The sequence below is a fragment of the Carcharodon carcharias genome, chromosome 3 (assembly GCF_017639515.1).
Source record: "Carcharodon carcharias isolate sCarCar2 chromosome 3, sCarCar2.pri, whole genome shotgun sequence".
NCBI classification, from domain to species: Eukaryota; Metazoa; Chordata; class Chondrichthyes; order Lamniformes; family Lamnidae; genus Carcharodon; species Carcharodon carcharias.
The window spans coordinates 35,426,646-35,453,142 of record NC_054469.1 but is presented as its reverse complement, the minus strand read 5'-3'; the positions used below and the strand labels follow the sequence as shown (position 1 = coordinate 35,453,142).

General features: G+C 45.5%; 1 protein-coding gene across 1 annotated transcript in view; it reads left to right on the top strand.

The window, feature by feature from the left end:
* The window catches only part of ptprn2 (protein tyrosine phosphatase receptor type N2), a 749,959-nt gene that overhangs the window by 192,433 nt on the left and 531,029 nt on the right, over positions 1–26,497 (top strand). The window contains exon 10 of the mRNA XM_041183926.1: positions 18,028–18,107. Coding sequence (XP_041039860.1) covers positions 18,028–18,107 — 80 coding nt within the window. The remainder of the gene's footprint in view (positions 1–18,027; positions 18,108–26,497) is intronic.

Below are 26,497 nucleotides of genomic sequence, written 5' to 3'. Positions count from 1 at the left end.
TGCTTGACTCTTGTCTGGCTGAGGGCAACTTGCTTGCGTCTGTGATCAGGGTCATATCATGGAGACAGTCGTGAAACTATAAATGCGCCTGATCCTTTGTCAGCCTTCAACACCTGTCGCCTTCAGGAATACAGCGTCACCGATCACAGATGCTGAGAGCACACAGAGAGAATGACGGAATTCAGACGCCTGCCTACAACATTCTGGCAGCAATGACAAGCACCATTACTGATGAGTCCAGTGAGTGTGAAGCTGGACCATCACTTTGGTCTGACGGTTACACACTGCTCAGGGAAGAGGCCCTGGGCTGAGACACCTGCCTTTATCTTGTGCAGGAACCAAGGCTTCACACCTGAGTAACAAGAACACTGCTCATCATAACAAGGAGCCATAGGCAAAGAGACGTTCTTGGGAGTTTATTTACAATGGTGAACATTATCTACAAGTGATTAACAAGCCCAGGCCGCTACATCTTGGTGCTCCCCGGACATCAACAGTGAAGGTGGAGGCAGCCTGCTGACTACTATACCCTGTCTGTGATGACCTTGGCAGGCATCATCTGGAGGGCTGAGACCTGGAGGACCTCGGCCTGCTTTCAGGGCGCTGCTGTTTGGCAGTGGCACCCTCCTCTGCCTGTGGAGTTGAGTGGCTGTGGTGACAGGAAGAGGGGATTTGTTTGGGGTTTCACTCCCAGAGTCACATGGGTGGATGGGCCTATGGTGTACACCAGCTGATCCTCCTCACAATGGGTGCCCGAGAGGGCCTGGTTGACTCCTTGAGGAAAAGAGGTAACTGGAGTGAGATCGAGCTGCCTTGCACCCCTTTGCGTTGACAATGTTAGAGGCCATCTATGGCGTGAGTGATGGAGTTCAGCCCACACTGCAGTGCAAGACCAATGGCCTGGTCCAAGGTCTCCATGTTTGTCTCTGTGCTAGTGGAGGGTGGTTGAGCGCTGTGATAGATCTTCTCTTTGGGTGTAATCTGATTCTCCTCCTGAGGTGTCTTCGGGACTTGGTTCGAGGACCTAGGTCATGGACCCCATAGGCTGCTTCCCAGATGTGCGTGCGAAAGCAAGGAGCAATAATTAGTGCCTGGTGGGGACTGCAGAACAGGGGAACTCACTCACAGGCATGGTTGTCTGGTGGATGTTGCACTGCTGCATCCTCACATAGTTGACTTCACCGTCAGCACAGATCATCGTGGGCCAGCTGGATCACTCTATTTTTAAAGCCTGTGAGGATCTTGATGTTGGGCATTCCTCTAGCAGTCTGTGACCTCTCCCTTTTGTTATATGCCAGCTTGCCCTTCATGAATACAGATGGAAAGAGTGTAAGCAGGGCGCCAACCAGGCCAGATGAGAGGGATGCCTGGCGTGTATGGGCAGTGAGTGGTGCCATGGATGGGATGAAGACACGATTCACAGGGCAGATAAAGATGTGCGTGAGAGAGTGAATGGTGATGTCCCTTGAACTGGCAGTGGGTGAGATCCTTGTAGATGTGTGATGGGTTTGTGAGTTGAGAGTGACAAGAAGAGTGACTTACCCTTGCGGAATGGCAATCATTCATCCTCTTTCGGCTGTCCTCTTTTGCAGGGCGTTGGCGCTGACTACTGCTGCCACCGTCTCCCAGGCTGGATTGGCGACCTTGCTTGTTGATCTTCACCCAAACCAGGGGTAGAGGACCTCATGGTGGGCCTCCACTGCATTCAGTCGAGGGTTGCATCGCTAAATTTTGGGGAAGCGTGTTTCCTGCCTTTGGCAACCATGAGTTTGTAGCAGCTATTGATCCTTTAGAGTATCCTTTAAATATGACGCACGGCTTACTGCAGGCCTGAAGTGACAGCTGGACGGGCAAATCAGAGGCCGCCCTGCCATCAATCCGGAGTGTTTCCCGTGAAAGTATTATTAATGAGGCAGGACGCGCCGGGTATTGGAGGATATGACGTGAGAATCCGCCTTTGCGGCCGGCACATAAAATGACTTTTTCACGCCCGCTACTGCATTCAATGCAAATCTGGGACAATTCTGCCCAGAGTCTAAACCAGCAGGCGTAAGTTAGAATATTTAATTTAGTGTTGAATCGTGTACAGAAGGTGAAATAAAGAGAGAGAAGGAAAGATGAAATTAAGAGAGAGAGAGTCAGAAGAGGCAGAAAGAAAAAATAAATCTGAAAGAATGAAACTCTATTCCTGTAAACATTAAGTTTCAGTCTCAGAGAGGTTGTTTGACAGTAATTAAACGTTATCATGACATTAAACATCTACTTACACTAGAATGGACAAGCCTTAACTTTTCCTGGGGTATTTAGTGGGTAACTAATGGGTGAGTACAGCAATTTTATGCCCTTTGTGTATGTGACAGCCATGTCCTTCCAAGAGATACCATTAAAGTGAAGCTTCTGGAAGGGCAGGGCAACTTGGACAGCAACTTCCTGAATTCTGCTTTAACTCCGGAAGGTATCCCATTTATTCTTTAGTAGTGGTGAGTACTAACAGCCTCACTGTTATTTCTGGCATAAAATCCAAGCCATTATCTTTTGTTGTGACTTTATATCAACACTGAACAATAAAAATGCTTATATATACATTTATAAGTGAAATCGTATGTAAACAGTTGCTATAATGCTTAGTTCTTGGTTTTGCCTCTGAATTCAATCATCCAATTTTTACTACATTTTAGTGTAGCCGGGTTTTCCTTTTTATTTTGTCTCTTTCTATTTATTTTTTATCTATTTTCATTTATTCATTCATCTTTGTACCACCTTCCCTTCACTTGGCCCTGGCCTCCCTCCTAGATGTTGTTCCCTCGGGAAAGTTGTTCAAGTGTCCAATCTCTCCTAACATTTATTCTGTCCTCTTTGTTTTGGGATTGGGATGGGGGGAGGGGAGAGAGAGATGCAGGCAGATGTTGGAATAAAAAAAACAAAGAAAGGAGTTAAGGGTGGTGTTGGATCATGGGAAGATGATGTGTATAGACAATGGGACAGAGGATATCAGGAGTGGAGAGAATTGATCACAAGAAAAGGGAACTGAGAGGAACAGTACAACAAGCAGCGAGGAGACAACACAGCAAGTGAGAGATATATTGGGTATGGCCTCAGAGGGACATGATGAACACTGTCTCAGGAACAAAAACAGAATTACCTGGAAAAACTCAGCAGGTCTGGCAGCATCGGCGGAGAAGAAAAGAGTTGACGTTTGTCTCAGAAACCTACTAAATATATATATATATATAAATAAATCGATTATAGAGTTTATCTAGCTTCTGTTCACCAGTGTGCTTAATTCTAAGCAAAACTACATACTTAGTATCCCACTTTGTGCAACTAATTCCCCATTATTACAATTCCTTCAAATGCTCACTGCCTCATTACTTCCATCATCTTTTAAACTACTCACCTTCCCTCTCTTCTGCTTTATGACTGTACTGCAAGTACCAGAGGTATTAATAGTATATGCTCACACCCAGCAATTGATATTGGTCATTTAGTAATGTTTTATTGAACTGATTCGTGGCAGACTTTAATAATGAAACTAAATATTGTTTGGTGGGGGGGGGGGGGGGGGGGGGGGGGGGGGGGGGGGTGGTGGGAGAAATGTGTTTGCGTAGCGCTGCTTCAAATAGCACTGCCTGCCTTCAGGGAATTGATGTAGTCTGCATAGTGTTGCAAATGATTTTTTTTTTCCCACTGAAACTTTTTTTTTTAACAGTTTTATTTTTTGAAATGGAAACTAAAACCAAAAATGTCTTTAATCTGGCTGATGATTCTATTTTATAGTCAAATATCAAGATAGCTTGATGCTGAATTGCCCAATTCCACTAGGGGGTACAATTACATTGTGCAGTGATGCTACAGAGTCTGTTCAAAGATATGGTTGGTGCTTTCTAGTCTACTACACTTTCTCCTTTTATCATGAAATTTCAATTCAGATGTAATTGGAAACTGGATTCCAATGCTCAAACATAAGTTCTAAGCTGGTATAAAACAAACATTCCATGCACACCCACAATGTTTCTTTTTAAAATAAATTGCTGCATGGTGCACTGCCAAACTTTTGCTGTTATATTGAAGTACTTGCATTTATATAGCACCTTTCAGATATACACAATTGGTTGTAAGGAACATTTTGAAGTGTTGTCACAGCTGCAGACTGGGAAATATACAGGACATGCACAATACCCAAGTCCAGTGGGTTACAGAAAGATTGCCAGGCAGGCCTATTTAGCCCAGAAACCTGTGTGTGCTGGTCAATTTTTCCAGCACAGAGTCTTAATATATGTCTTCCTTTTTGTTTACGCTTATTTTTAAAGACACTGGGCTGAATCGTCCCAGATTTGCACTAAGCGCAGCAGCAGGCAGGAAATACGCGTTTTGCCCGCCAGCCACAGTGGTGGCTTCTCATGCCTTATTTTCCCAAACCTGCCGCATTAATTATGCATTCCCAGGAAACATGCCGCTTCAATGATAGGTGGACTCCGATCGCCTGCCACACCGTCACCTCACCACTTCATCAGGCTAGGCACCGCATTTAAAATACAGCCATGCACACACCTCTCAGTGCTTCCAGTCCAGGACTGCTGAAGAGAAGACATGGCCCCGAAAGGCAAGAAGACTGCAGCCCCCAGGTTTAGTGATGCATCGGTCGAGCGACTTTTAGAAGTTGTGGAGACCCGCCGTGATGTTCTCTATCTCCGCTCTGGCCGCAGGAGGGGCAGCAACATTACCATTCCGACTTGGTAGGCAATGGCATTGGTGATCTAAGCCAATGCTGCACAGAAGAGGCTGGCCATCCAATGCAGATAAAGGATAAATGATCTCATCCGTGGCTGCCTGGTTAAGGCAGCCATCTCACACACTCAAGCCCATCACACATTCACGGGCATCTCACTCACTGCCAGCTCAAGGGACATCATCACCCATTCCCTCACACATACCCTCACATGTCCATCTGGCCTCATCTCCTCTGGAGACTGCCTCCTTAGCCCTCACCATCTTGAGGCCACTTGCAAAGATCAATATGTGCCCTCACACACCCTGGGATACCCTCCTTCCCCACTACAGATCTGCCCAAACCTCTCCCCTTGCCTGAGACCACTTCTCCCCATTCTCCAAGCAAGCCCTAGCCCTGCAGCTATTGAAAAGCCACCCATGCCATATGGCTGATCTGGCAGGTAGAAAACTGCCTGTGAGCACCCCTAAAAGTGATGTGGTGCTGTCTGTGAAGCCTGGAGCTGATGACTGTGAGTGCTGACTGAAGCAAGGTAGGCAAATAAACCTTGAAGTCCCGAGGGAAGTGCAGCCTGCTAAGTGCACGGCTTATATATACTGTTGTGAAACACGCCAGCATGCAATTATGCCTGTGTGCTCAGAGGATCCAGCATAGGGAGATGATTCCAGTGGGCTGGGCTTATAATGATATGCAGATGTATTACAATAAGGTTCATGAAGTCTGATGGTGGGAAATGCAGTCCAGCCTTGGTGGGCAGAGCGGACGATCGCAAACTGGTTTCACAACGTCGTGAAACCAATTTTTGGCCTTCTCGCCATATTGTCCTCTCACACTGCCAAACATGCCCGACGCCAGAGGGCACAGAAAATTCTACCCATTGTAACATCGGAATTACACCAATCTCTGGGGATTTACTAACAGAGTAGACCACCGCATAATCCTAGCTTTTTACAATGTGATGTTGTCATGAATTAGCTCGTAAGTTCAGCATGGAAGAGAACTCGTCTAGCATACATTTCATGAGAGTTGAATATTGTAATTATTTTACCAGTGATCCTCAAGATGTCCAGGCTTATTATGATGAAGATGAAATAATTATAACTGGTAGAAAGCAGAAGTATAAGGGAGGACAGTTTAAAAGGCTCCCACCATTGGACTTTCATGCTCATGTTTCAAGGGACAAATTGGAATTAAATAGTGACAGTTTCAGAAATGATCCACTATAAGTAGATCTTCAATATTCAATATAGCCCTGCTCACAATGTGTAGCAAGATGGTAAGTACATTCCTGAAGGTATATTGAGCACTTTAAAAAGTTTTTTACTGTTAACAATGTGGTAGAAATGTAAGGCATTGTAAATCATAAACCCTTTATTCTGGTAAATGGAGACAGCAATGTTTTAATGTGAAGTTTCTATATTGGTGACTTTCATAGTCTAGAAGCAGCTAAATAGGGAATGGTTTTATAAGAAATCATTGTCATTCCACTCAACCTCAGAATCTGTTTGTGGATCAGATTTTGAGAGGTATTAATACATCACTTGATGCCCACGAAATTGCTATTTCAGGACAAACCACCTTCAATAATTGTTGCTTGAATTCTCTTTGTCCCTGTGGTATTAGGAGTTGCTTCCCACTGTCTACACGTAAAGCATTACTCGCACAAAGGTGGCCAGCAGTGTAGGCATTTAACCATTGTTTAGAAAATGCTGGAAAAGCAAAGCAAGGTCGTCATCATCTGAGGAGAGGAAAGACACATTTATTTCAGATTGAGACCCATTGTCAGAGAGACCTGCTGTGCATTCCCACTATCTTTTGTTCTTGTTTCAGCTTTTCAGCCTATCTGCTTTTTTGCTTAAAGATCATTCAGTTGAGGCAGTGTTAATCCCTACATTACAAAATCTTCCAACTGATCCAAGTGACAGACACATTTTTCCACCTGATCTCACATGAAGCACGGATTGTTCTCCTTAGAGAAACAAAGGTTAAGGCGAAAGTTATTGGAAGTGTTCAAAATTATGAAGGGCTTTGACAGAGTAGATATGGAGAAAATGTTTCTATTGATGAGAGGTCATTATCTAAAGGGCATAGATTTACGTTAATTCCAAAATAAGCTGGGGGAAAGGGAGATGAGGAAAAGTCCTTATCATGTTATGATCTAGAAACCACTGCCTCAAAAGGGTGGTGGAAGCAAAGTCAGTAGCAATTTTCAGAAGTAATTCATTGGGCGGAATCATCCCAGATTTGCACTAAGTATGGTGGCATGCAGGGAAAAAGACGTTTTACCCACCGGCCGCAATGGCGTATTTGCGCGCCGTATTGTCCCATTCATAACAGGTCCCACCTCGTTAATAACGTATTCACGGGAAACACGCCAAATCACTGATTTTCTCACCCTGCTGTCACCTCAGGCCTTCAGTAATCCAGGTGTCATATTTAAAGGGTGCCCCCGCACAGAGCTAGCACTCTCTAAGGGATCAGAAGCTACTGGAAAATCATGGCTGCTAAAGGGAGGAAACATGCTGCCCCCAAATTTAGTGACGTCTCCATCAGGTGCCTCCTGGAGGCAGTGGAGGACCGCCATGAAGTCCTCTATCCCCACTCTGGGCTTAGACAAACAAGCAATGTCAACAATCCAGCATCAGAGGCAGTGGCAGCAGTGGTCAGCACCAATGTTCTGCAATCCAGTGCCGAAAGACCATGAATGATCTCCTCCGTTCTGCTAAGATAACTCACTCTTCACATCACTCTTAACTCACACAATCACAAACCATCACACAGCCACGGGGATCTCACTCACTGACAGTTCAAGGGGCATCACCATTCACTCTCTCACATACGCCTTCATTTGCCCTGAAGGTTGTGTCTTCACCCCATCCATGGCACCACTCAGCACCCACACATGCCAGGCATCCTTTTCATCTGGCCTGGCAGGTGCCTGCTTATACGCTGTCCATCTGTATTCATGCAGGGAAGCTGACACACAACAAAAGAGAGAGGTCACAGACTGGCGGAGGAATGCCCGACTTCAAGGTCCTCACAGACTTTGAAAACAGAGCCATCCAGCTGATCGGCAATGATCTGGAGCATTCCTGTGCCAACAACGAGGTCGGTGCTGCTCTACCAATTGAGGTTCCAGCAGTGCAACATCCATCAGCCAACCATGCTGTGAGTGATGTGTCCTGTTTCACAGGCCACTGCCAGGCACTAGTTATCTCTCCCAGCTTTTGCAGGCACGTCTGGGAATCAGCTGAAGGAGGTCCATGACCCAGGTCCCTGAAGCCACCTTGGAAGAGGAATCTGATGACACCCTAATTGAAGGCCCATCACAGGGCTTACCCACACCCTCCACCAGCGTAGAGACACACACCTCAGTGGGATCTAGTTCTAGAGTAGCCTCAGGGCCACAATCTAGTGAACACAGCAGGCAGCAGCAGGTACTTCCCAAGTTTCCAGCACTTGGAGGACTGCTGAAGGCCAGAAACCTGCAGAGTCTAAGTCAGATGAGGAGCCTCTGGACTCAATCATACCTCAGCTGCTGAAGCTGCAAAGGCAAGCTCGAGGACATCAGGAAAGGATGTCCACTGCACTCCTGAGAGCGCAAGGCACAACGGAAGAATTTGTCCGCCTTCAGACTCAGATGATGGCTCTGACAGGCTGACGCGCGAGTTCAACATTGATAGGATGGAGGCCGCCATGGAGACCTTGGTCCAGGACATTGGTCCTGCACTGCTGTGCAGGCTCAACTCCATCGCTGACGCCGTGGTTGGCTTCCAACATTGCCAACACGAGAGGGATGTGGGGCAGCTTGATCTCACTCCAGCTTCTTCTTCTACTCAAGGAGTCAGCCAGGGGCTCTGGGGCACCCATAGGGAGGAGGATCAACAGGTGTACACCCCGGGGCCATCCACCCAGGTGACTTTGTGAGTCCGAATCCGAATTCCCTCTTCCTCTGACCTTGGCAGCCCCAGCTCCACAGGCCGAGGAGGGTGCCACTGCCACACAACAGGACCCTGAAAGCAGGCCGAGGCCCTCCACCCCGCAGAGGACACCCACCAAGGTCATCACAGACAACTAGGCGTAGCAGTCAGCAGGCTGCCTCCACCTCCACTGTGGATGTCCAGGGAGCACCAAGACACAGCAGCATGGTTAGGAAGGTTAAGAAGATGTAATTACACAGCCGGGGCACGGGTGTTAGTCACTTGTACATACTGTTCACTATTGTTGATAAAATATAACTCCAAAGAATGTCTCCTTGCCTGTGGCTCCTTGTTATGATGAGCAGTGTTTGTGTCACTCAGATGTGAAACCTTGGTTCCTGCACAAGGAAAAGGCAGGTGTTCAGTCCAGGGCCTCTTTCCTGTGCAGTGTTTAACCTTCAGATCAAAGTGATGGCCCGGCTTCGCACTTACTGAACACATCAATGACACTTGTCATTGCTGCCAGAATGTCGTGGGTAGGCGTCAGAGTTCCCTCATTCTCTCTGTGTGCTCTCAGCACCTTTTGAGGTGGCATTGGCCCCACACATCTTCAGCATCTGTGACCAGTGGCTCTGTGCTCCTGAAGTGGTCAGGTGCTGAAGGCTGACAAAAGTTCAGGTGCATTTAAAGTTTCCCAGCTGTGTCTCCATATGACCCTGATCACAGAGCGCAAGCGAGCTGCCCTCAGCCAGACAGGAGTCAGATATTCACAGAGGCTATGTGAAGATCCATTGAGTGTCCTCACTGCATGTCACCATCATCTTCTTGGAATCTTGCAACTATTAGGACCTCTGCTACGTCTCCATGACATGAGCCGGAGTATTGAGGGTATGTGCACTGCCACCAGCCACATAGGAGTCAAACGTTCACAGAGGCAAGGTGAGGATGTCAGCACTGTCCTCACTGCACCTAGTCATCATCCCGCATGAACCTTGTGGCTATGAGGGCCTCCTGAGTGTACCTGCCTTGTCTGGCCGGAGTGATGGCCTCATTGCTGGAACCCTCACCTTCAGGAACCTGATCACTGTCATCCCCTTCAATGTCCTCCTTCATTGAAGAATACCCACAGCTCCACCACCACCTCCTCAACCAGGTCCTCCCTCTGTTGCAGGGCCCGGTTGTTTGCACACAGCAAGTGACAATAATCTGAGACACCCTCGATGGACTGTATTTCAGTGTTCCATTAGACCTGTTGAGGCAACCGAGCCTCGTCTTCAAAATGCTGATCGTTTGCTTCACCAAAGTCCCAGTCATGGCATGAGCTTTGTCGTACCGTCACTCTGCTGCTGTCTGAGGCCACTGCATGGGCGTCATCAGCCACATCCTCTGTGGGGAGCACTGGTCCTCATGGAGCCAACTCTGCAGCCTCTGTTGACCCTGGAAGGTGTCAGGGATCTGAGACCTGCTAAGGGTATAGGAGTGTAGATGCTCCTTGGGAATCGTGTGCAGACCTGTAGGCATTGTTTGTGGTGACCACACAAAAGCTGAACATTCAGTGTGTGTTAGCCATTGCGTTTGACGGAGTTGACTGCTTGTTGCCATGGAGATCTAAGTGTCTTGTGAGTGCAGTCGATGACGTTCTGCACCTGTGGAAAATCTGAGATCAGCGCAAATCCCAGTGCTCTTGCTTTCTTGCTTTCCTGATCCTGGGTGAAATGCACAAAGTTCTGTGCCTTCGCGAAGATGGCATCCACGAGCTCCTGGATACCCTTGTGTGTGGAGGCTTGCGAGATCCTGCACAGGTCACCTGTGGAGCCCTGGAAGGAACCACTTATATAATAATTGAGTGCCATGGTCACTGGCAGTGGATGCCCTCCATGTCCCTGTGGCATCAAATACTGCAGCAGGTGGCATATATGACTGACCACTTTTCACCCCACCCCCAGCATGCGCTTATGTACTTCCTCCCACGAGCCTGACCCGCACTAAACTGAAAGCCAACCGGGAAAATGTGACTTGCCTGTGCCCCCTGTGAATGCGCTGCACCTCTTCCTTGATGTCCTATGGGCAATGCTCATGAGCACTGTGCAAAGATGTGTGCACTCAATTCCAAGTTCCCCTCGAAGTTCAGGTCACCAGGTGCACGTCTTTTAAAGGCATACTTCACCAGTACCATCTTGAAAAATCGAACCTGAAAGGAGCCTTGTGTTTGGCAGGAACAGATGCTGCATGGGAGTGTGATCAGTGGGTGGGTAGAGATGCAGGTCAGCTCAGATGGACAACTGAAAGAGAACCCCAGCAGGCAGCGTTGAAAATGCATGGAACATTGAGATGAGCGTGATGGAGGAAGGATTGCGTGCGTAGGATCATGTCTGCACGAGGCTCTGAAAGGCCCTGCCACACACACACACACACACTCTTCTCCTCCAGAATCACTTGTGGGTCAGCTGCGTGCAGCTGAACTGCTGGTGGAGGGGGAAGCAGCGGGAGCACTCGCAAAGCCTATAAACCTTTATTTCCGCTTTTTCAGGCCGGCAGCTCCCTGAGGCTGTCTGCCTTCAGAAAGCTTTCTCGCAGCACTCACCCACCCCCGTGGAAATGTCATGGCCCGGCCTCTTCTCACCCCCGCACCGGCAGCGCTGTGCTTTTCAGCGTGCGTTTCACATTAGCGGGCCGTTAATTGGCCGGCCAGCGGGAAATTGCGGTCCGCTGCCGATTTTGCTGGCGGTGGGGGGGCTTGTTTCCTGACCACCCCCGGGCCCACCGATTGGGTGCGCCCACCAGAGGTAAAATTCAGGCCTTGGAGTCATTATCAGCTTTAAAGTTCCACCCTGCCTCCCATCGAGTTAATCGCCCAATCATCTTCAGCCTCAGTTAAAGCCAGATGCGTGTGGGTTCAGGTTGGAAAATAGGTCCTTTAAATTTTAACCCCCCCCCCCCCCCCCCCCCCCCCCGCCCCCCCCCACCCCGCCAAATCAGATCCAACCCGCCCTTCTTTAGAATAAGACTCCAACTCTCCCCATCACTCTTTCTGTTCATTTCCTGTTGTAAGGATTTTCCAGTTATGCTTTTCTTTCAAGGTTTTTTACCATTTTGGATGTCATAGCAGCACTTCCCATTCACGTTCGCTAGGCTGACTGTAGTTGCGGGCTCCATTACTTTGTGGATCAAGTTTCTGAGGTGTCTCTTCCAATTCTGTGGTCACCTTATACACAAAACAATTATATTCAACAACTGACCATGAGCAATGCCTTGAACAATTTACTCATGTTTTAAATAAATTCATTTATGGCCTTTTTGGTTTATTTCATATCATAGAACCATAGAACACTATAGCACAGAAAAACAGGCCATTCGGCCCTTCTAGTCTGTGCTGAAATATTATTCCGCTAGTCCCATTGACCCGCACCCAGTCCATAACCCTCCAGACCTCTCCCATCCATGTATCTATCCAATTTATTCTTAAAACAAGAGTGAGCCCGCATTTACCACATCAGATGACAGCTCATTTCACACACCCACCACTCTCTGAGTGAAGAAGTTCCCCCTAATGTTCCCCCTAAACCTTTCCCCTTTCACCCTAAAGCCATGTCCTCTCGTGTTTATCTCTCCTAATCTAAGTGGAAAGAGCCTACTCTCATTTACTCTGTCTATACCCCTCATAATTTTGTAAACTTCTATCAAATCTCCCCTCATTCTTCCACGCTCCAAGGAATAAAGTCCTAACCTGTTTAAGCTTTCCCTGCAACTCAACTCCCGGCAATATCCTAGTAAATCTTCTCTGCACTCTTTCAATCTTACTGATATCCTTACTGTAGTTTGGCGACCAGAACTGCACACAATACTCCAAAGTTGGCCTCACCAATGTCTTATACAACCTCACCATAACATCCCAACTCCTATACTCAATACTTTGATTTATGAAGGCCAGTATGCCAAAAGCTTTCTTTACAACCCTGTCTACCTGTGACGCCACTTTCAGGGAATTATGTATCTGAACTCCCAGATCCCTTTGTTCCTCCACACTCCTCAGTGCCCTACCATTTACTGTGTATGTCCTACCTTGGTTTGTCCTTCCAAAATGCAACACCTCACACTTTTCCGCATTAAATTCCATCTGCCATTTTCTGGCCCATTTTTCCAGTTGGTCCAGATCCCTCTGCAAGCTTTGAAAGCCTTCCTCACTGTCCACAACGCCTCTAATCTTAGTGTCATCAGCAAACTTGCTGACCCAATTTACCACATTATCATCCAGATCATTGATATAGACAACAAACAACAATGGTCCCAGCACAGATCCCTGAGGCACACCACTAGTCACAGGCCTCCAATCTGAGAAGCAATCATCCACTACCACTCTCTGTCTTCTCCCACACAGCCAATTTTGAATCCAGTTTACAACCTCTCCATGGATACCAAGTGTCTGAACCTTCTGAACTAATCTCCCATGTGGGACCTTGTCAAAGGCCTTACTAAAGTCCATGTAGACAACATCCACAGCCTTTCCTTCATCTACTTTCTTGGTAACCTCCTTGAAAAACTCTACAAGGTTCGTTAAACACGACCTACCATGCACAAAGTCATGCTGACTATCCTTAATCAGCCCTTGGCTGTCCAAATAATTGTATATCCGATCTCTCAGAACACCTTCCAATAATTTACCTACTACTGACGTCAGGCTCACTGGCCTGTAATTACCTGGTTTACTTATGGAGCCTTTTTTAAACAACGGAACAACATGAGCTACCCTCCAATCCTCCGGCACCTCACCCGTGGCTAAGGACATTTTAAATATTTCTGCCAGGGTTCCTGCAATTTCTACACTAGTCTCCCTCAAGGTCCGAGGGAATATCATGTCAGGCCCGGGGGATTTATCTACCTTTATTCGCTGTAAGGCAGCAAGCATCTCCTCCTCTTTAATCTCTATATGTTCCATGACACTTGTTTCCCTTCCTTCCTTGTACACTATGCCAGTTTTCTGAGTAAATACTGATGCAAAAAAACTGTTTAAGATCTCCCCCATCTCGTGAGGCTCCACACATAGACGACCACTCTGATCTTCAAGGGGACCAATTGTGTCCCTTACTATCCTTTTACTCTTAATATATTTGTAGAAACCCTTCGGGTTTACCTTCACGTTATCTGCCAAAGCAACCTCGTGTCTTCTTTTTGCCTTTTCTAGTATATTCTTACATTTTCTATACTCTACAAGTACCTCATTTGCTTCTTGTTGCCTATACCTGCTATACACCTCTCTCTTCTTCTTAATCAGATCATTAATATCCCTTGAAAACCAAGGTTCCCTATGCCTTTAACTTTGCCTTTAATCCTGACAGGAACATGCAAACTCTGCACTCTCAAAATTTCGCCTTTGAATGCTTTCCACTTACTGAACACATCCTTGCCAGAAAACAACTTATGCCAATCCACTCTTCCTAGATCCTTTCTCACCTGACCTGTCTGGTTCCCTGATAGGAGATCAAGTATTGCATCCTCTCTCGTTGATACCTCTATATATTGATTTAGAAAACTTTCCTGAACACATTTGACAAACTCCAAGCCATCCAGCCCTTTTACAGTATGGGAATCCCAGTCAAATATGTGGAAAGTTAAAATCTCCTACTATCACAACTTTCTGTTTCTTACATCGGTCTGCTATCTCTCTACAGATTTGCTCCTCCAATTCTCTTTGACTATTGGGCGGTCTATAATACAACCCTATTATTGTGGTCCCACCTTTCCTGTTCCTCAGCTCCACCCTTATGGCTTCTGTAGATGAGCCCTCCGGGCTGTCATGTCTACGCACAGGTGTGATATTTTCCCTGACTAATAATCCCATTCCTCCCCCTTTCATCCCTCCCCCTCTATCACGTCTGAAACAACGGAACCCCAGAACATTGAGCTGCCAGTCCTGCCTCTCCTGCAACCAAGTCTCACTAATAGCAATAATGTCGTAATCCCATGTGCCAATCCATGCCCTAAGCTCATCTGCTTTTCCGACAATATTCCTTGCATTGAAATAGATGCACCTGAGAACATTTCTATCACGTACAAACCTCTATACATGCATTCCTTGCTTGACTTTTATCCTCCTCCACCTCACTATCTGCCTTAACACTCTGGTTCCCCTCCCCCTGCAAATCTAGTTTAAACGCCCTGGAGCAGCACTAGCAAACCTACCCGCAAGGATGTTAGTCCCCCTCCAGTTCAGGTGCAAACCGTCTCGTCAGAACAGGTCCCAACTTACCTGGAACAGAGCCCAATTGTCCAGAAACATGAAGCCCTCCGTCCTGCACCATCTCCTTAGCCACGTATTTAACTGCATTATCTTCCTATTTCTAGCCTCACTAGCACGTGGCACAGGTAGCACTCCTGAGATCGCAACCCTGGAGGTCCTGTCCTTCAACTTTGCACCTAACTCCCTAAACTCTCTTTGCAGGTCCTCCTCCTCCTCTTTCCTATCCATATCATTGGTCCCTACATGGACCACAACATCTGGCTGCTCACCCTCCCTCCTGAGAATACTGAGAACTCAACCCAAGATATCGCGGACCCTGGCACCAGGGAGGCAACAGACCATCCGGGATTCTCGATCCTCTTATCTCTCCCCCTACTATCAAATCCCCTATCACTACTGCTCTCCTCTTTTCCCTCCTTCCTTTCTGAGCTGAGGGTCCAGTCTCGAGGCCAGAGATGCGACCACTACAACTTGTCCCTGGTAGGTCGTCCCTACCAACAGTATCCCAAACGGTATACCTATTGTTGATGGGAACGGCCACAGGGGTGCTCTGCTCTTTCTGTCTATTCCCCTTCCCTCTCCTGACAGTCACCCAGCTGCCAGCCTCCTGACTCTTAGGGGTGACTGTCTCCCTGAAACTCCTGTCTATTATTGCCTCTGCCTCCCGAATGATCCGAAGTTCATCCAGCTCCAGTTCCCTAACTCGGTTTGTCAGGAGCTGTGGCTGGATGCATCTTTTGTAAGTGTAGTCATCAGGGACAATTGTGCTGTCCATGACTTCCCACATGCTGCATTCGGAGCACTCGACTGCCCCAACTGCTGCCTCCATTACCTGCTCCTAATTTAATTAAAGGAACTACCCGGCCCTAACCCACTGGGAGCAAGCTCGTCCTCAGCTTCTGCTCGCCTAAGCCTCTCGAGTCAAAGCCTCAAAACTCCACTCCTTCACTGGGCCGCTCACAGGCTGGCCACTCCTCTTCAACTTCCCCTCCTTTTATTTTCAATCTCCCAATCACCTCTCCTCTCCCGCTGTTTTCAATCTCCCGACATCAAATTGAACCTTCCCATTGCTGACATTAAAAGTATTCCATGTATACAAGTTACTTTTGGCTTTCAACCTGTGACAGAAATTATTCTCAATGGCGTGTTCAAGGGCTTTGTGCCTATTCCCAGCCAAGAGCATCAGTCAGCTGTGTTTCCTGATCCTCTTTGTTAGCCAGTGACTTCTATGGCGCTCAGTAATAATAGGACCAGGCTTGATCACAACCCTTCCCTCACTAAGTGGTAAAACTCTTGCCTCTGAATCAGAAGGTTTTGGGTTTAAGCCTCACTCCAGTGACTTTAGCACAAAATCTAGTCCTGTATTCCAGTGCAGGGAGGGAGTTCTGCATGTCTTTTGGTTAAACTGAAGATCCCTTCTGCCCTCTCAGGTGAATGTAAACGATCCACTGGCATTATTTTGAAGTAGGTTGGGGAGTTCTTCATTGTGTCCTAACCATTATTTATCCCTCAACCAACACTGAGAAACAGATTCTAGTTAGTTCTGTTGAAAGGTCATTCGGACTCAAAACGTTAACTGTGTTCCTCTCCGCAGATGCTGCCAGACTTGCTGAGTTTTTCCAGGTATTTTTGTTTTTGATTTGGATTTCCAGCATCCGCAGTTTTTTGCTTTTATCTGAGAAACAGATTATCTGATTGTTATCACTTTGGTATTTGTGGGATACTCCTGTGTACCAATTGGCAAGTTGCTGTATTTCCTACTTACAATAGTGACTACACCTCAAAAACACTTCATTGGCTGTAAAGCACTTTGAGATGTTTTGAGGTCATGAGAAGCGTTATATAAATACACGTCTTTTTTTTCTGCCTGTATGTCCAATGAGAATAGGAGAAAGCTTGACCATTAACCTTCTTTGGAAAAGGAGTCTTTTGGGCATGGTGCAAGACTATATGGAGAACCTTCAGAGAGACTGGGGAGAAACAAGAGGAGCAAAATGGGGTGGGTGGGGAAATATTTAGCAGAATAATAAATTAAATCTGACTGAAGTACTCTCCTGTAACTCTCCTGGCACCAAAAGAAGTGTGAGCAGTTCAGGATTAAAAATGATAATCATATAAAACGGTTGATTGAGTTACTTAGAATATATAAGTATTGGGAAGACAGAAGTCATTATTGACTTCGATCCCCACCACAAGCTCCTTTCCTGAGCCACTGATTCTACCCCTCTCCCTGACAACTTTCTGAGTCTGAACCAGACTGTTCACAACCTGGTAAAAACAAAAAAACTGCAGCTGCTGGAAATCCAAAACAAAAACAGAATTACCTAGAAAAACTCAGCAGGTCTGGCAGCATCGATGCTGCCAGACCTGCTGAGTTTTTCCAGATAATTCTGTTTTTGTTTTGTTCACAACCTGGTGTCACATTGGACCACAAGATGAATTTTTGACCACTTTTGCATGCAACTACTAAGAGCGCCTATTTCCACCTCCATAATGTCACCCGACTGCATCCTTGTTTCAGCTCATCTGCTGCTGAAATCCTCGTCCATGCCTTTATTACCTCCAGACTTGACTATTCTAACGTACTTCTGGCTGGACTCCGCCATATTCTACTCTCTATAAACACTGGGGTCATCGAAAGCTCCAATGCCGGTATCCTAACTTGCACCAATCGCCTATCATCCCAGTGCTCACTGATCAACATTAGTGCTACAGCCTTCTGAGATATCTGCAATCTTGCAATTCTGACCTCTTGAGAGTCCCTGATATTAATCACTCCACCATTTGCGGTTGGCCTTCAGCCGTCAAGGCCCTAAGCTCTGGAAATCCCTCCCTAAACATCTGCGCCCCTCTTGCTGTCTTCCCTCCTTTAAGGCACTCCTTAAAACCTGCCACTATGACCAAGATTTTGGTTATCTGTCCTAATATCCCCTCATGTGCCTCAGTGTCAAATTTTGTTTGTTAACGCTCCTGTGAAGCACCTTGAGATATTTTACTGTGTTAAAGATGCTATATAAATAAAAGTTATTAATGTTGTTGTTTTGTTCCCTCCAGTTAATTTCTATATAAAGAATCAAACTGCCATTGCATACACGTGGAATCTGCTCTAAAGCCCCTCATCAATTTTAATTATCTTTCAGTATGATTGGACCAGCTGTGATCTTCCAAGTTAAAGTTAATGGTCAAAATGTGTCAACGGCTGACGTGGTGAACATAGCAGGTAGGAATGAATATTGCTTTTACTTTGCATTGATGTATTGCAAAAAGAATCCCACTGTGTGCACATGCGTGCGAACGCACACACACACACACATTTAATAAAAGACGGTTGCAAGGACAGTGACACAGATGGGAAATTGAAGTGTAACATTGCAGAGTCAATTAAAATGACCAGTGACTTAATTGCTTGTAGAGGGGTTGGCTTTATATTAAGAGAATTGTGGTGTGGAATTGTGAAAGGGACTGTCTCCATGCATCACACTTAGAGAAAAATTAAAAAGGATATGAAGATGCTTTAGTGGAAAGTAAAGTCAATTTTAGAGATGGAGTTCACCTCATTGGTAAATACTGACAGGGCCATTTGAATGAGCAGCATTTATCTGAAGCTGAAATCTAGTGGTACGGGAACTAAATATTTTGCTGGAGAAAGTCCGTTCAAGTGGGCTAGAGGATGGGTTATCTAGAGTAAGATAACAATGGATAATGGACTTGCCATGATATTATCAGAAAATGCTGCACCTTTAACAGAAGGCATTTGAAATCCATGTTACAAATGGACATTCTAAAAGCCTAAAGATTTATTTCCAAGTAGCTTCAAATCAAAGCATTGAATGGCTTTTACGGGAGGTAAGGACAGACTAATGTTATAAAAGTCCTAAGAATTGCACACAGAAAAAGAGACCAGAGGAACATCAAATATGCAGCTGAAACAATCCTCGCTATCAACAAAGATCAGCAGCATAATAGTCTTGGAGTCATTGTACAGCCAGGACTGTGTCATCTGCTTCACTTAACTTTTCTCATTGAGTCATAAAAGCTTTTGTACAAAAGGTGTCTGTATGTATTCCTGCTCTAGTACTAACTGCTTCACCGGAGCAAATCCAATTTTCCTGTTCTTTCCCTGAACCCTTTAATATTTTTTTCTTCTCTATAAAGACTTTCATCTCAGCTTTATTTTTTTCTGAAGATGGCAGTAATGAATTGGACCTCATGCCGCTGCCATGGTTTCTGATTGATACTGTATACAATCAGAATGTGTGATTCAAAAGACGATGAGCATTATTCCTAGTAAGCAGAAAACCGTAGAAGGTGTTTACCTAGCCGCAGGCTCCTATGCGATGTTTTGAAGTTGATATTATGGGGTAAATATTCAGTGTACAAAATTATGAGGGGAATATATAGAGTGGACAGGATAAACTTGTTTCCCTTGATGGAGAATTCTAGAACCAGGGGACAAAGATTCAAGATAAGTGGCAGAAGGTATGGGGGGACATGAGGAAGAATTTTTTTACGCAGAGGGTATTGGGTGTCTGGAATTCGCTGCCCAAGTTGGTGGTAGAGGCAGAAACTTCAAACTCTTTTAAAAAGTACGTGGATCTGCACCTGAAGTGCTGTAAGCTGCAGGGCTATGGGCCGGGTGCAGAAAGGTGGAATTAGAAAGGGCACCTGGGTGTCCTCGGGCTGGCATGGACAAGATGGGCTGAATGGCCTCCTTCTGTGCTGTAACGTTTCTATGGTTCTATGGTTCTAACTAGAAACTGCCTGATTCACATATCCTGTGATTGCAATGAAAATGAAAGTCGGCTGTTTTCAACAGCTGGCAGTGCTCTTGCGAGTTCTATTAATAATTTTGGCCTGTGCCAAAGAAAGGTATTTGTTGGAATTTATAAACGTTTACTGGAAAAACCAAATGAGAATCGTAATATCAGTAATTGGAGGATCTTATTATTTGTGCTATCACCGATAGATTGTCTACATGCAGTATGCATTTGCTGCCGTGGATGAGACAGTCAGAATAGTTGGAGTTGTAAGAAACTGTATTAGCCTTTTTCAAATGTGGAAATGTAATATGTCTCTTTGTACTGCCTTCTGGATAATATCTATCATTGTGTACTGGCTTCCTGATGATAATATTCTATCCTTGTGCACTGGCTTTGTGATGCCACTGTCACCTTTGTGAAACAACATTCTCTGTGAAATTTTGTCCAGAAGTTGAGACACTGAATCCAGTGGTAATTTACAGCACTCAAGCATCCATGGCTCCCCATGCCTCTGGAGCAAAGTAAGTTGTCTGTTCACATTTCTGAACGCAGCCGATTACATTTTTATCATAGGTTCCAAACTATTTATATAAAGGTACTTATAACTTACTTAATCATATTTATGTGCAACAAAGGTGCTATCTCTGGGACTTGTTACCTCCTGATTTAATTTATGGCAGCAGGCTATTAGGCTCTTGCTCCACCAAATGGTCATCATTCTTCACTGTTGCTTCTAAAAATGTCCAGAATTGTTTCATTTATTCAGTTCAAATCTCTAATATCCATTGGTAAATGTTCTTTTGGTTTGTACTTGGAAAACAAGTCATGATTCGCTAAATTATATCAGATCTTCATTACAAACCATTGGGTTTCAGTCATTGCACTCAAAGATGCTCTGTTCTATAACCAACTCTCGGCTCACTTTAGACCTAAGTAACATGTTAACTACCATGAAATTATAAAGCAAACAAGCTTTGTTTCTGCTCAAATATGCATTATATCCCATGATTTGGTTGGCTGGCAGTTTAGCCACAACTCCCTCTGCTAGTTCCTAGTAAAAAGAATTGCCAGTTTTGCTGGATGGTTACAGCTTTATTCTGTGAAATTCTCACTAGGCGGACTGCACCAATCATTTCTCCAAGCTCTAGTTGCTTAGGTCAGGTTTGGTGACTTAACCCTTTCTCTACTTGCTGCTGCTTTGGGTTCTCTGAGCTTCTGCATAGAATAGCATAATTACTCATAGTGTTTAGATCCAACTGGTCAACCAACAATTCATTTCTGTAAGTTATTTGTCTGCTGACCATCTTTACAAGCTCACCTGAATCTGGCTGAGGCCTCACCTCTTGCTTATGCTGATACAAAAAGATTCACCAAGGCAAAAGCACACTTTCAATTTATCACTTGCACACCTTGTGCATCAGCTTTGCCTCAATGGTAACAACCCTGCCACTGAGTCAGACGATCAGGGTCTCAGACATTACTGCAATGACTTGAGCAGATAGTGTAGGCTAGACAATTCACTTCAGTGGAAGCACTGAGCAGAGGAAACCTTTAGATAATTTTAGTGTTGCTGCGGGTAGTACCTGGAGGACTTCATGTCAACTACTGTCATTTTGTTACAATTCCTGAACTAGTTATGCAGCCAACAAAATGTCCCTGCTTCTTACATATAAAGAATGTAAATATCATCTGAAAGAGCTTTAATCACTTTAGATTCTTATGTATAACACTAGAAATCACATCCCTATTTGGGTTCACAAGATAATTGTGGATGAGGAAAGTCATTTTTCCCATTTGAGTTGATCTATTCAGAAGGCACTCTAGATTTCTTTAGCATCCAATTGTTCATTAGACAATTCCAGGCTTTTTGCCTCCACTACTTCATCAACAGTTTATTCCGCCTGTTGATCACCCTGTGAAGGATTTCCTGATAGCAGTCCCAACGTTCCTTTAATCGGTGTGGCCAATTTGTTACCCCATGACCCCTTGTTAAATTCCCACAATCGAATTTAAAGTAACGCTCATGGGGCAGTATTTTTCGTCCGCCCCACCCGGACAGGAGTGAAATAGTGCGCGATGACATCGGCCGCGTACCCCGACGTCATTGCCTACTCTCGCTATCTTTCAGTCTGCGGGCACACGTGAGAGGCAGAACGTGTCCGCTGACAATCAAGAGGCCTATTAAGGCCCTTAAGCAGTTAGTTAAGTTGCATTTTTCATTGCCCGCACAACTGTTCGGTTGGCGGGCAGGCAAATAGGCCAGGTGGCCTTTGCATTTTTCACGAAATCTTATCCACAGGTGGGATGAGGTTTCCAACAGTTACTAAAAATACAGTAAAAAAATTTTAACATCCTTTTTCACATGCCCCTCTTCATGTGACTGAGTCACATATGGGGACATGTTTATATCATTTGTAAAATCTTTATTTTTGTATGTAAAATCCCTCAGCTCACTGAGGCAGCTCCGTGCCTTCAGGGTGCTTTCAGTGCACATTCCCCGCCTCCCCCCCCCCCCACCCCTGCACACTTCAGCGCTCGTGCTCCTCCTGCCCCCCACCCCAGCAGCGCTGGTGCTCTTAGTGCGTGTTTCACACTGGCTGGCCGCTAATTGGCGAGCCAGCGTGAAATCACGGTCAGAGCCCAGTTGTGGGTGGCGGTCAGTCTTGTGGCCATTCCCGGGCCCGTCCGCCTCGCCCGCCCAATGAGGGGAAAATCCTGCCCATAGTTTAATTTTCTTTAACAAAACCTCTATATGATCAACTCGCAGAACCTCCTTTATGGTGTGAAAATAACAAATATCTCCAGTTCTTTTCCCATAACTTAGACCCTTAGCAGATTGCAACTGCCTAGCTCTTCTTGCGCTGCCTCCACCCCGCATAAGCCTCCTGTTTTTCGGAATGTAATGAGTAGGAACAGCGAGGATTTTGTAGGATAGAATCTTTGCAATGATGACCCCCCCCAACCTTACATGAGGTTCGTGAAATTGTTATGTCCTGGATGGGCATGTGATTGGGGAGTTATGTTTGACCCTGTATGTGATTGTTACAGTAATAAAAACAAGCTGAAATTCATGCTTGGAAAAGAATCACGGTATTCAATACTAACCTGGCAATTCTATGGGCTCTGTCGGATACTGCCAGCTGGACTCTGGTAGATGCTGTGGAACCTACATGGCCAGTGAAATCATACAGTAAAATTCTAAATGTACGTCAAAGCTTAAAAGGAAACTGAGGCTAGACATCACCCTGGGAGGCCCGTCAGGATAAGAACAGCGACTTGAGGAGAACACTCACAAATGCTTTCCCAGAGCAATTAAGGTTGGGCAACAAATGCCACCTTGCCAGTGCCACTCACATAGCATAAACAAATAATAATAATGAACAAATGATATTAATGAAAAGCATGTGCGTCGTGGTATACATTTGCACATCAAATGCTTCTGGAATAACTTGTTCCTATGAAGACTTGGAGCAGAGGCCTTTCCACCTACTATTCAGTCAGTTGTGATATTTGGACAGATTAGATTGAATTCTAAGTTGATGTTTGCCCTCGATAGCACCACAGATGCACTTTATTGGCAGATGATCCCAAGCTGTAGTTCCTTTGATGCTCAATAACTTTTTGCTTTCAGATTTTATTACCTTTGGATCAGTCGAGGAAGTCAAGGAATTCACAATGGCACTTGCATCCTGACAACTGTCAAACCAGAACTGTCTTTCCTCTTTCATACCTTGGCTTTGAACAATGATCAGCTTTTTTTTGCCGTGGGGATGACATTTAGTGCTATTGGAAACAGCAAGGAGACAGCTCCTGCATTTATATTCCAAAGTGAATAATTCCTTTTCTAATATGTCCCTCTTAAATTTTAAATGCACAGAATCTTGAGCCTTTGGCAGGAGGATTGTATGGTTTGGTAATGAGATTTTTCCACAGCAGCCTGTGACCTGAGCAAAATCTGAATGGAGGAGGTGGTGGGGAAGAGTGGGGGCAGAATTGGGTTCCTTGCTGTAGTTTATCTGTCTTGGGTGCCCTGACGGAATGTAATGCAATGCATTTAGAGCTGGGAAGAGGTTAAAGTAAAACCTTTGCAATGAGAGCAGTGGCAATGGGTAAACATACAGCATCACACTTAGCATTCTTGCCGATAGGAAGGTGATGTCTGATCTGTGGATGTACCTGATTATTATCTGCTGTTCGCTTGTGCATTCAATTCACAATTTGCAAGGCAGATTAGAGTTCAGAGGAATGGGCAACTGGAATGCATCCAAGTAAAGATTTAATACAAAAGTACTGACCGGGATCTGTAGCATTTTCTTGTGTGCATCAAGCAAAATCATTACGGTACATACTCTGTAGTTGATGATTGTTGACATTTTCTCAATCGGTGGGTTTACAGTGGTGACTCATTCAGGCAGATGAGAAAGAAAGGTTGCTGGTCACAAAGTGGGAGAACAGTTACTCGCTGGTCATGAGCTGTCAGGGGAATGCTGTGTGTGATGGAACACGAGCCACAGATCAATAGAGAGACAAAGGGGTGTGGAGGTGGAAACTGCTGGTTGGTTCCGTTTTAATCAGCTGTTCTTCATTGGAAAGCAGGAAATAAAGCAACAATTGGGTCTCTTAAAAATAATTTTCATATTGAAATATTTTCTATCCCTTTTACACTTTGGGCGGAATCTTTGGCTCGGTGAGCGGGGGCGGGGCCCACTTGCTGAGGCGTAAAATGACACGCGGTGACGTCGGGCGTGTGTCCCGACATCACTGCACGTCATTCAGATTTTCAGTTCGGCGGGCACACAGCCAACTCGGATGCACGCCCGTCGAACTGTCGAAGGCATTTTAAGGCCAGTTAACTATCAATTGAAACAATTAATGGAGCTGCCTGTCCAACCTTAAGGTTGTCGGGCAGGCGAAGAGCCCAGGCGGCCTTCGCACTTATCATGAAACCTCATCCACGGGCGGGATGAGATTTCATGAAGGTTTTTAAAGTCTTGTAAAAAATTTTAATAAAATGAATAGACATGTCCCAGCTCATGAGACAGTTTCACATGAAATTTTTTTTTTCCTTTATTAAGTTTTTTTGAACTTGAACTAATCTCTCTGAGACAGCTGTATGCCTCAGGAAGATTTCTGCTCTCTTTCGTGCGCAGGCCCTGACTCAGGCAAACCGCCCCCCCACTGCCCACACAGGGAGTACTCAGCATTTCCAGGCGTGCATCATGCTGGGCGGGCCTTAATTGGCCCGCCCACGTAAAATTGCGACACTCAGCCGATCGCGGGAGAATTCTCCCCTTCAATTCAAAAACTCAATAAATTGTCTTAAGATGGGCAAAATGTTTCAACTTTAACTTGGTTGCCTGATAGCCTAGTGCATTAATGTACAAGTTCAGTGTCAGGAACAAATTGACACCTGATTCCCCACATGGTATAGTATTTTCCTAATTTCCTGCCAAGTCATCAGGAACAGTGGTCAGGAACTTTTCCCTGGATGGCAATAGTAAGTGATGAGTGAAGGACTCCAGGTTAGTTTGCAGTTTCTGTATTGGTGGCATAGGACAGGGGCTTTGGAGTAGGTGGCCCCTGGGCTAGGATGTAGTATATTGCATCGGAGGAATTAAGAGGGAAGCATAATTATAATCCAGGGCTAGATCAATATTTATTTTTTAATTTGAAGCAATTGAGAGAAATATATCTTCGAGTTTTGCCTTTAGGTTTTTGCACTCTGACTAGTCATGCCCCTGAAAGCTGCTTGAGTACAGTGACAACTAGTAGTTGATTCAATACTAAGTGGATGAATCTTCTTGGCCTCTTCTGTAGGCCCCCCTCTATTTCCTCCCCCTATAACAGATGCCTACTCTTCAGCCAATTCTATCCATGTCAAAGAAATGATTTAGTTTACTGGACCAGAAAGGCTTAGCCTGAGAGCATGCTGGCTGTTGGACTGCTGGCACATGCAACATATTCCAGTGCAGCTACAACATTGGCATATACCCAACAATATGGAAAATTGCCCAGATATGTCCAGTCCACAAAAAGCAGGTCAAACCCAAACCCTGCCAATTTTACTGCTTGTCAGCCTACTCCCACGTCAGTGTTGTGATGGAAGTAGTGGTTAGCAATGTCACCAAGCAGCACTCACCCGCACCTGCTCACCAATGCAAAGCTTGCACTCCATCAGGATCACTTAGCTCAGACTTCATTAGAGACTTGGTTCAAGCGCAGGCAGAAGAACAGAATTCCAGAGCAGAGGAAACTGCTCTCGACATCAAGGCAGCATTTAACGCCATCAATGTCCACCATCTACAAGACACAAGTCATGAGTGTGATAGAATGTACTACACTGGCCTGTATAAGTGCAGCTCCAGCAATACTCAAAAAGGGAACACCATCCAAGACGAAGCTGCCCGCTTGATTGGCACTCCATCAACCACCTTAAACATTCGCTCCCTGCACCTCTGATTCATAGTGACAGTGTGTGCCATCTACAAGATGCACTGCAGCAACCTGGCAATGCCTTTCAAACCCCTGACCTCTACCACCAGAAGGACACTCCTCCAAGCCACACACCATCCTGACTTGGACCCATATCATCGTTCCTTCATTGTTGCTGGGTCAAAATTCTGGAACTCCCTCTGTGGGTGCACCTCGACCAAATGGTCCATAGTAGTTCAAGAAAGCAGTTCACCAGTACCTTTTCAAGGGCAATTAGGGATGGCAATAAATGCTGCCAGCCTGCCAGAGACTCTCACATCCTAAAGACTAATAAAAGCATGGACTCCTAGTAAAATTGAAGTCAATGGGGACCCAAGGAAAAGGTCCCCCCGTGTCCTTAGTCATATCTGGCACAAAG